At 34.8% G+C, this 12484-nt stretch overlaps 1 protein-coding gene across 1 annotated transcript; it reads right to left on the reverse strand.

The window, feature by feature from the left end:
* Nucleotides 1–9108: 9108 nt before the first annotated feature.
* Nucleotides 9109–10041, reverse strand: LOC115431145 (olfactory receptor 52B2-like). Its single transcript, XM_030151384.1, has one exon. It carries the CDS (start codon nucleotides 10039–10041, stop codon nucleotides 9109–9111), a length of 933 nt encoding a protein of 310 aa, XP_030007244.1.
* Nucleotides 10042–12484: the final 2443 nt, after the last annotated feature.

Genomic DNA, 12484 nt, shown 5'->3' on the forward strand with positions numbered 1-12484 from the left:
AACCTATAGACTGTCTTGAATTATGGTTTGTAAATAGCAGGAAAAACACAGATCATTCAATCAATTTATTACAAAATTATTACAAGCAGTTAAAATTGACAGTTCATTTACAACACAGGTGTCAAACATGTGGCCCGGGGGCCAAATCCGGCCCGCCAAAGGGTCCAGTCTGGCTCTTGAGATGAATTTGTGAAATGCAAAAAATTACACTAAGATATTAACAATCCTTTTAGTTCAGGTTCCACATTAAGACCAATTCAGTCTCAAGTGGGCAGGATTCAGTAAAATACTATCATAAGAACATAGAAATAATGACGACTCCAAATGTTTCTCTTTGTAAATGTTAATATTTTCATGTATTTACACTAAAACAAAGTATAATTTCGCAAAAAAAAAAAGTGAATCACCTGAACAAATATGAACAACCTGAAATGTCTTAAGAGAAGTAAGTACAATTTTAACAATATTCTGCCTGTTACTAAATGTTTTGTGTGTTTGTAGATCCACTGTGATCTGTAAATTATAATGTACACGTGTAAATGATAAACTGAGGCAGAATATTGTTAAAATTACGCTTATTTTTTCAGTTTGTTCATGTTATTCACATCTTTTGAAAGGATAGTTTGTAGATGTAAACCTTTTCATAATGTAAATTTACTTTTTTCACTCTTAAACAGGGGTGGGCAATTAATTTTCCTGTGGGGCCACATGAGAAACGTTGACAGTTATTAAGGGCCGCATCAATTCACTTGCAGCTCTGCTCAATATATATCTCTATAAAAACAGTAAATGAAACAGTACAATGATACAATGAAAATGTGGAGCACAGAATACAACTATCTAATGAATATTCGCAAAAACATTTTCAAAAATGAGCAAAACCAGCTCCGTGTTAACTTTACATGAAAAATCATAAATGCAGCTTTGTTTGTTTGCATATCTCAGTTCCTTTTCTGACTTCAGTGAAGAAAAACTTAGAAGTTCATGTCTTGTTAAAATCTCTGCATTCTTAATCGATCTGTCTTTCTTTTTTTGGCATTAGCTGGCATCTTAATGGGCTGAAACTGACCAACAAACCAATAAGCTTTATTATAACCATAAGCTTTATGCTGAGAATGGAAAGTATGTGCGAAAACACACTAATTTAGCAGATCCTACTAAATAAAAGCTGTGGCGTTGTATTGGTTGCATCTATTACCCTGATAAATATTTGCATTGACTTTTAATTTGCCAGTGACCTCATGCGGGCCGGTCAGGGTCAGCCATCGGGCCGCATGTTGCCCGTGGGCCTTACTTTGCCCAGGTCTGCTCTAAAACATAGTACATAATACATTTTGTAATAGGATACCCCAGAAGAAGTCCTCAGCTTATAAATGGGGGCATTTAAACGTGATAAGAGACACAATTTACATTATAATCTTTAATAAATTCAAATGTTCTAAATAACTGCAAACATATTTGAAAATATTTGCCTGTCTACCTAATGATGATTCATTTCCTTTTCCTGAGTCCTATTATAATCAGCATATTCCAGTATTCTCAGATAATTTAATAGTCAGACAATAAATTTCTGTCATTTCTACAGTAAAAAAAATTACAGTAGCTTCTTGTTCCAACAATTTATAAGGCATAACTGTATATTGCAATGCATTATGGGTATAAAAAAAATATTTACAGTCATTTTGAGCGTGTGTTCACAGGATCACATTGTAAAATTACAGGATGGTTGTGTTTTCACTTGGTTGTGACTGTAAACCATACAAGTTACACTTACACACTGTTAGTATTAGAAAGAGGACATGAAGGCCGACACGGGGGAGCGAACCAGACATCCTTCCACTCAATAAAGTATAAAAAAGACATTATTAGCCCACAAAATTTAAATATAACTCAAGTAGTAACTTCATATAATATAATTGGACCATGTAGATGTCTATTTTAACTTGGTGTGTAATGTAGATATGTCAAAACCAGCATTTTAGTAAGAATAATATTTCTTTATTTGTGTGAGTGACTGTATTTCACATTATTTTATTTATCTTAGTCGTGTTTCAGACAGAATATGCAGGGTGTGAGACGTTTTTGCAAATGTTAGCTAGTTACAGTAATTAGCAAACAATTTTACAGCACTTTATTGGCAACTTTTTGCCTGGTATTTACTGTAAATTCTACAGGAAATTTGTTACAGTGTACAGACAACACTGGTCTAGGAGTAAAATATCTTTTGAGTAAAAGTAGAGAAAGTATACTAAGTCTGAATCACAAAAATTACATCAAAAATACTGCTTGGTTAACACAGTTTTCAACCAAACATCCCAGAAAGTTTAGAGGGAAATAACTGACAATACCTCTTGCGAATTTGACTAATGGCAGCCATTAAATGCATCACTATCAAGTGGTTGAAACCTGAACCCCTCACATGTAACGTTTGGATTGAGAAAGTGAGGGAAATCTATCAGATAGAGCAAATTACTTATGTACTTAGACTTCAGGGAGAGCTATTTACAAAGAGATGGAGTCCCATGATTAAGCTTTTAATGCAATAAGCATTCAGAAGTGGTCATATACATGTGTGTTTTTTGTCATTCATGTTTCATTTGTGATTAATTGTAATCAATATCTACCTTTTTCATGTGTGCCATATGGGGATGTTTGATTAGATATGTTAATGTATGTAAAATGTCTCGTATATTTGTAAGAGCAAAACCAAATAAAATTAAGTTTAACAAAAAAAAAAAAAAAAAAAAAATGCTGCTTGGTTGTAATTTCTAACATACAGACTTGGATCAAAATGTGAAATTCTGGGAATTAATGACAGAATGGGTTTTACTCCAAATGAATGTTTGTCTCAGGGCTACCAGATGTACTTCAAAACACTGTCTGCATGTTACAATACATTCACTTTTCAGGTTCTTTCTAGTGGAAGGTTTATAAAGCTATTGTATAAATGTACATAAACCAGTATATATGTGTAAAACACTTTATCATATACATTGAAAACATCATATGACCAGCACTTTTGTCATTGTTTTTCAATTCATCTTAGTAAAGTATATAAGGCACATTTAATTTTTGAGAAAGATTGGTCTACAATTTTTTTTTTTAAAAAAAAAGGAAATTATCTAACACTAGAGCACTCAATGGCTCTGTATCATTCAGTTGCCGCTGAAGACCATTCTGTAAATCAGCATACACAGCTCCAAAATCTTTAACTGACAGAGAACTTGAACTGAAATACAATACATTCGTAGAAAAAAATGTTAGACCACCCTTGTTTTCTTTAATTTCTTCTACATTTTAATGCCTGGTACAACTTAAGGTACAATTGTTTGGACAAATATAATGATAACAACAAAAATAGCTCATAAGAGTTTAATTTCAGAGCTGATATCTATCCATTTTCCATGGTTTTCTTGATAATAACCAAAGTCACTTCAGTTCTTACATCAGTAGCTATGGCAGTGTACTGCCAAAGACAGTGTTTTTAGGCATTCCATGTTTTCTTTTCTGTCTGTTTTAGTCACATGATACACACAAGAGTTAGTACTTGATTGCATAACCATTATTTTTGATGACTTTTGATGGTCTAATAATTTTTTCCGCGACTGTATATCACTCTGTTGAAACAGAAATGCCCAGAAACAGCGATTAAGGACTGAGAGTGGTTCTTAAAAAGTATCCCAGTCTAATCCTTTTTCTCTAACCTGTATGTGTACACTCCTCTGTGCTGTCGAAGAACTTACAGTAATAAGAAGTGAAATGGAATTCTTGTTCAGTTTGTATCAGCAGAGTTTCATGTCCCTGCTTCTGTTCTCTTGGAAATTAAATGCAGCAACTTTTAATGATGGCAAAATATCTGCAGTGAAAAATCACATTTCAGTCATTTGAGAGCAGAAAATCTAACCTGAGGGAAACAATCTGAGTTTATTTTGGGGGCAGTGGTGTAGTCTACGTGATACACAGGTATACGCTGTATACCCACTACAAAAGGTCCCAAATTTCCGGATAACCACTGAAAATGCACACGGTTTTGTGACATAACTTTCACTTTACCGTTCATAAATTCCACTTCTCTGTGGTACAAAGCGGACACTTTTGGACCATATGGGCTTCCGTCAAGTGTACCGTTACCTGACATTTAGTATTAAGGAAGCAGTCCAACTGTACGGTGGGAACGACTGGTCTAATATATATCTAATATATGTTATTATAAAAATAGTAATTGTAATAATTGCAAGTGATTGGCACATTGAATTATATTGAACACTAGCTAACTGGTGGTTTGCTTGAATTAAATGAGGTGCGGCTGCTGCTCTGTGTGTGTGTGTGTGTGTGTGTGTGTGTGTGTGCGTGTGTGTGTGTGTGTGTGTGTGTGTGTGCGCGCGTGTGCGTGTGCGCGCTGTAGATGAGAACTGGACCTGTCCATCCTTGTGTACTCATCAAAAACAGACATCCTTGGTTAGAGTGGAGAAACGGAAAGTTTGTTAAATATTAGACAACAGATAAAGCTGTAGAAACCATGTCAATGTACAAAGTTAATGCTGTATTCAAATGTTAATATAGTTCATTCATAAAATTGTTAAGAAAAATTAAATTAATTCATTGGACTAGATCCAGCGGTGCCACAGGGACACATTTCCTGTTCAATAGTCTGTGTTTAAACTAAATAACTGATCTCCATGTTTAATACATGTATGAATAGGTCTGAATACTTTCACATGACATGTTGCATTTTACAGAAAGAAAATTTGGGGTAAAAATACTTAAAATTACTGAGTGTGACACGGACTCAAAATTAATATATCTATTTTTTCACCTTTCACAAACGTATGTACAAAACATGCTGGTCTCATATGAAATGGATCCTAAATGAATCACAGGGCTTTAGCTCTGACGGTGAAGTACATTTGTAATCAATATTGGATAAAAATATTGAAATGATAAGTTTTATGAACGCTAGTATGTTGTGACACAGGGACAGCAATTTGTACCTTTGTTCAGTCGTCAGAGTAAAAGACTTTACTTTAACTAAAGCAGTACAAATATGCTAATAAACTTTTATTTACATACATATTCCAACTGTAGTGATATATACAGATAATAGCAGAGCATATTTGACTAATAATTGGACTGGACCGAACCTTTCTCTATTATTGTACTGTTGAATTGTTAGTTCCTTCAGATTCACAGACTTAAAATATCACTGACACAAGCAAGGACAAATATTATTAAAATTAACAGTGCATTTACATATTTTAGTCCTTTTTAGGTTAATTTAATATTGATTATCTCTTTCTTTTTTTCTACAAGTGATAATGACATTTTGTAAACAGTTCAATAAAATAGAGTTCTTAACTTAAAAATCAGCCTATTTGAGAAATGATAGGTGAAACTTCAGTTTATGACACTGATGTTCACCTGTCGAGTTGAGCTGCTCCGTCCACCCGCTCCAGTCCGGCTTACACACCGGGGAGCGGATAGCTGTCCACCTGGACCTGATGGAAAGTTATCGGGGGGGGGACGAACCGGTTCACCAAGCCGCTCCTCCATGGATCTAGTTCTGACTAATGCTTTCCATCAGGTCCGACAAATAAATGAATCCACATTTGCACTCTTCTGCTGTGTATGTTTTCTTTAATGCTGGTGAATGTCATTTTATTTGACTTCATTAATGCCAACTCCCATCACCGCGGTCGTGCCCTGTCAGGAGGCAGGGCTACAGGCTCCGAGCGCCGGTGTGCTCGAAGGGCTTGATCCGTGCACAAAGCGGGGCTTGGTTCTGATGTCTGTGAATGAAACTAGTTCCATGATCCGTAATCGGAACCGGTTACGAGAACGGAAACAACTTCACGCTCCCCCGAGAGGCTTTCAGCAGCACAGATAGAAGGAGCTCCTGCCTGGACCAGGGACCACTGTCCCACTGACAGAGAAACAGCCACATTTGTTTTTTTTTGTTTTTTCAGAAAACAGTATCTCGTAAACTCAGAAAAACAGAGCTTTTTTTTCTTCTTCGGAAAACAGTATCTCGTAAACTCAGAAAAACAGCGCTGATTTTTTTTTTTTTTAACATATTTTTTCTCGTAATTATGAGATAATTATCTCATTAATTCAGAAAAACAGAGCCGAAATTATTTTTTTTTTGTGAATGCAGTACGCTTCCGTAGTATCTGGACGTACATCCAGATGTAAAGTTTCCATTTTCTAATAAAAATAAAAAAATATAATGACCATGACTCTGGACATGTGTATTATTCCAAATTTTGTCTTCCTTACTGCTTCTGTCAGTCTTCTGTCAGTCAGTATTCTCTAAAATATCACGGAGCACATCTTTGGAATAATCTACGACCTGAACTTGAATCAACGTCTTCTTGATCATTATTTAAAAAGCATCCGAAAAGGACTCTAATTTATGAAAAAATGTATGGTTTTATGTAATTTGATTTGTATTTCTATTGTTTTTTTTTTTTTTTTTACTTTAGATTACTATTTCAGTTGTATTGTATTTTTATTTTTTTCCTGTGTGTTGTTTATTTTTCTGGGGAGGTATTTATAAAAGCCTTTTTGGCTTCTATCCTCTCCTGCACAATGGTGTTACTTGCATGAAAAATGTGTTTTAATTTTTTTTCTCGCTGTTTGTGATGTATAAATAAACAAATAAATAAATAACACTGACATTTAAGGAAAAACTGCTGTTTCCCCTGAATGCTTCCTGCTTGCAGTTCCAGCATGAAACAGCATTCAGTCAATAAAGCCTGTGATTATTCATGCTGAGAAATTACCTCTCACTACTGCAGGAAAAAACACATTTTCTATAGATGATTTATTATATACAATTACACATTGTTGGTGGTAATATAATATTAATGTATAAGTGACTACCAGCTGTGAAATGTGAAATTACTATAATAATCCCATAATACTTCAACACTTTAACACTGTCATAGACTAATTTTATAATAAATGTTTATTGCACTATGTGGAACATGTCAAACATTACACACTGCTCATATCTTCATCTCGTCTTGTATAGTAGGACACATTAGACATATGTAACATACATGCAATGTTCACCCTACTACTATTTTAACACCACACAAACACGTGCATAAATTAAGCAAAGTATTTCTTTTTATATGATGATTATTTTCACGTTTCATATTTTAGTTAATTTTCAAGTAGCCATATCTGCAATGAAGCACTTCTATATTACTTTTTCCCTAATATTTATTTATTATTTAATTTTTACATCCATGCAAGACAAAAATTAATCAATTCTACAGAGCAATTATTAAACTACCTGTATTATTAAAGAGTAGATATAATATTGTTGTTCATTATCATTTAGGTGAAATAACTTAGTTGTACACTAATACAAGTGAGAGAAAAAGGTTTTGACATGTGATATTACAGAAGGGTTATAGTCAATATGATAATAATTATTAACACATATTACTATACACTTTAATTTTAGAAATAGACATATGCAAAAAATACATAAGATAATAAAACATTGAGACTCTGAAATCAGTGATTATGTCTATTTACATAGCTGATTTCATACACAAAGACAATTAAAAAAAATCAGAACATTAAAAATATAAAGAGAACAAAATGCAAGGTGCATAAAACAATAAAAGAAAAGACTGAAATAATTGTACAAAACCTATATTAAAATGACTGAAAGAATATACAGTTGTTACGCTCGGTCTAGGGGTTGCCGAGATGCAACATGAAGTGAGACTCCCCTCCCTCCATGTCCCTTAACAAACAGGAGCAAATTATCAAAAAAATGACCAGCAACCGTGGAACTGCAGTATGAGATATTTATTTACAAAAAAAAGAAAAAATTAAATCAGGTAAGGGAATCATATTCTACAAACACAAAATGAAGGAAACCAAAATACAACAGTCTTACCAAACAAAAACTTAAAGAAAAGGATTCCCTCCTTGTATCACAAGGTCTACAAAGTTCCAACAAAAATGTACGAAAGGCTGGTCTGCACACAGGGGAGGATGGAATGAGAGGAGTCCGGGGAGGAATGAAAATCTGTCCTTTAAATCTCCCGGCTCAACTCCAAAGCACCAATCAGACTCAGCCAGCACACCAACACCACTCCTGCAGCTCATCCTCAATCAGCTGCTGCCAGCAGAACAACAGCACACCTGCAGCTCATCTTCCTTCAACTGCTATCTGTTGGAGGGAAAACAGAAACAGAACACACCCACAAGGAAGAGAACAGAAAAAACTACAAAAATACAACAGAACAAATGGCACAGCCCATGACAGAATCAACAAAAAATACTAACCCTTAACACAGTCCTCCAGACTAACATAGCAGCAAGAATTGATTAAGACAAACAGTGTGATACAAAAAGAGCCAAAGTTATGGAGTTCATTTAGAGGCACATGGAAAGAAAAATGTTGTTCCAGTTATTTGCAGCTTTATCTGTGTTTAGTCTGGACTCTGAGCTCAACTAGACCTGAGTCCATAGATCGAAAGGTCCTACTCAGTTTATAGTCCTTAAACATATCTACACAGATGTATATTTCATAACTGTGTAAGGCAGTTTAAAGACTTGATGTCACTCTGGTAGTTCCTGCAGAAATGGAGGAATCCACTGGAACTTTTGTGAGTGCAGTATAATTTAGACTTTGATACAAAACATGATGAATGTCTATCATTTTTTGTTTTCACTTTGATTATAAAGAAAACTTATGTTTTTGTTTTTTTATTACTATGCGATATGAGCTATTGCACAAACATTATGTACTACCTAAGTGTGCTTGTGATGTTGCACAAGCATATATTACACAACCCAGTCTTGTAGCATCATTGTAATTTTAATTTTACTGACTGTTTTCTATGTTTGTTTGCTTACTGATTGTAAAGTTGTCAGAAAACTTGAATAAATAGAAGTAAAAAAAAAAACAAAAAAAAAACTCTGGCAGCAGTGTCTGAATGACCTGCAGATTTTTATTTATCTATTTATTTATTTTCTAATGCAGTAATTTGTGTCTGTCTCTGTTTCTGACAATGAATCTTGCTTTATTTATGCATTTATTTATTTATTGCATCGCTCAAAAATTCTTGCTAAAATTACAAACGACTACGACTTGAAACTTCTCCCTAAAAACTTTACTATGGCCTGTTTCAGTTCTGTAATTTTCAGTCCATATATAATGGGGTCAAGAATAGGGGGGAAAATTAAAACTGATACACCGAGGGCCCTCCTAATGTAAGGGGACGCATTTTTAATCCGGTGAGCTGCAAGTGTGAAGGTAGTATTTATCTGTAAGATTAAAAACACGGCTAAATGTGAGCCACATGTCTGAATGGCTTTTTTCTGAGCATCAGACTGATTTGTCTTTAAACAAGTGTACAAGATCTGCGTGTACATGTATATTACGATTAAAAACGAACCACCTTGTACTATAAATATAACGAGTATTCCATAATAATTATTCACCCTGGTGTCCTCACACACCAGTTTTACCAGCGATGGATTGTTACAGTAGAGATCCACTATGTTTGTTCTGCAAAGTTTAAACTGTGCAACCAGCATTATCAAAGTAAAAATCAGAGAAAAACTAATAAACCATATTAGAATTATAATTTTAACTAAATTATGGGGAGTCATGACTGCATTATACCTCAGAGGACGACATATTGCAACATATCTGTCATATGCCATAGCGCTTAAGATCAGCAAGTTTCCTGTACCACAGAGATGAACCAGAAACGCCTGAGTAATACACGCAGGAGGGGGGATGAGTCTTCGCTTTGTCACAATGCTCAAAACAAAGTGAGGGAAAAAAGCTGTTGCAGTTATCATGTGACTGACTGGCAAGTTGAACAGCAGGATGAACATGGGTTTGTGTAACTTCTTACTTGCAGCAATAGCCACTAACACCAACAAGTTGCAAAACATGATGAATATATATGTTAAAAGCCCAGATAAAAAGGCTGGGTAGATATATGCATTAGGTAAATCCAGCTTCTCCAGTGATAGAAACAGGTCAGATGATGCATTTGCAGACATGATGTATAATGCTGTTGTCAACTCATGTAGTAACAATGCCCTGAAAAAGAACAGAAATTATGAAAAGAACATGATTTAGAAACAGACATGGGTTAAGCAGTGGAGATTGTGTGTGTGTGTGTGTGTCTTACCTGAGTCGGTTTGTTAATCTTACTTTCCTCTGCCGTACAACATGGTTCAGGACAGAAGAAGGAAGGGCAAAGGCTATGGTAACCTTAGCCTTCAGATGGTAGACAAGATAATGTCATGGCCCTTTAATGGACCGTACACACAAGGATAGTGTGTGCATGGTCACACCAGTACACACACCAGTACACACCCAAATCCCACTGTTATTAGACTCTGGATCAGGCAGGAAAATTATTTCACCCTTTCATGCATAGTGGTCACTCCAGTGGACAGTTATCCTACAGCTGTTCTCTTGTATATTCATGGATTTTGTTGTTTCAGTTCCATATTCAGCCGAAACAGTGGACACTTATGCACCATCCCATACACTGACATTCATATACTCAGTGCCAATGAAAACGCAACACTTGAATGTGTTGTATTGTTCCTGAGCTGCATCAATATGTTTAAGTTTCACCTGTATAAAATAATCCCAGACAATTTCTTAACAACCTGAGATGGGTTGAGCTATTGTCACACTTGAATGAACTTGTCTGCATTCATATAACTTGTTTTTCTCATTGCTCAGCAATGAACTGCTTAACTTAAGTAACTGTGGTCAGTTAAGGAGTGGTCATGTTCTGTATATAAAGGCAAGCTGAAAAGCACCAAAATCATTTGCAATAACTCAGCGATGCCTAGACTGACACGTGACCAAAGATGCCATGCTATGGGGCTCCTGGAGGCCGGAATCTCTGCTCGGCAGGTGGCGCGCCGTTTTGGATGCAATGTGTCCACCATAGTCAGGATGCAACAGAGGCATGAAGAAACTGGCTCAACTGCAGGGACCAGCTTGGGCGCCGTGTTGCCAATAGGACTCCTGCTCCACAGAACAGACAGGAACTGGTTACGGCTCTGGAGGAAGAGTGGGTCAATATACCCCAGGACAACATCAGAAGGCTTGTGAGGTCCATGAGAAGGCGTATTATAGCCTGTATGAATGCAAACGGAGGTCATATTCCATACTGGATTCTAGAACTGAATTTTGTGACTTTTGGTTTTGGGGGTCCTTGAGTTTCTTTCTTTATCCTTATTTTTTGTCAACAAATTTGGATGTGATTTTTTATTTTTACTGTATAGAAATGGCCTATGATTAATTCCAAAGAGCTTATGGAATAAAAATCCTCATCGATTTAAAAAAATATAAGAATCTTCAAGTGTTGCATTTTCATTGGCACTGAGTATACCATTACTGTAACTTTGCTGTTCTTGATAAACCTGATCTGCAGTAATATGTTTGAGTGTAAATCAATTGTTAATTGTTGGACTGTAATTTACAGTTTTTTTCAAAAACAAAATTTATTTATTTATTTTTTTTTGCATATTACCTCCATGAACTAGGAAGATTATTACTGTTATTTATTATTTAAGGAGAAGGGGTGGGATTTTATAACTTATGCTTCTTCTCACTCCTTTTCGAATATGTATAATATGTCTTATGTTTAACCCTTTCATGCATGAATTATGAGAACCTTAATCAAGATTTTTTTTCCAGAGTGTTTTTATTCCTCTTTAGGCATGAAAAAAAAAACAACAAAAAAAACAACAAAAAAACAATGTGATGGATTTTTTATGAATCTACTTAATCAAGGAGCTACAAAAATGTCCACTCAGCTGGACACCATGCGTTTAATTTTAGAAGCAAAGAAACATGCATTTACTGATATACTGCGTGAAAACTATGAAATAAAAACATTTTTAATACTGCTAATCTGATGTTTTCTCATATGTTAATATACCTGCATGGAGATAATATGCAAAAAAACAAACAACTTTTTGTTAAGAAAAAAACCCCAAAACTGTTTATTACAGTCTAGTAACAATTAAAAATTTTTTACACTCAAAGATGTTACTGCAGATCAGGTTTATCTAGAACAGCAAAGTTACAGCAATGATATGAATTGCAGTGTATGGGATGATGCACAAAACAACAAATCCATAAATATACAAGAAAATACCTTTGATCAGCTGTCCACTGTAGTGACCACTATGCATGAAAGGGTTAAGCGTTTTGTTTATTTATTTTCTTCTGTTTTGACATTCATATTCGAAATAAATACGTCAGTCAATCAAATCAATCAATCAAGTGAGTCCTAACTAGTATTAGAGTATGTTAAAATATGAGAAAACATCAGATTAGCAGCATTAAAAATGTTTTTTTTATTTCATTGTTTTCATATCACTTTCTGATATTGGGTTTTAAATACATGTTTCTGTGCTTCAAGAATAAAATGCACGGTGTAGCCAAGTGGACATTTTTATAAATCTATGAAAA

This window comes from Sphaeramia orbicularis, chromosome 13 (genome assembly GCF_902148855.1).
Source record: "Sphaeramia orbicularis chromosome 13, fSphaOr1.1, whole genome shotgun sequence".
Lineage (NCBI taxonomy): Eukaryota > Metazoa > Chordata > Actinopteri > Kurtiformes > Apogonidae > Sphaeramia > Sphaeramia orbicularis.

Excerpts from the sequence above, each read along its gene's own strand:
- LOC115431145 (XM_030151384.1), bottom strand. The coding sequence starts at position 10,041 with ATGTCTGCAAATGCATCATCTGACCTGTTTCTATCACTGGAGAAGCTG.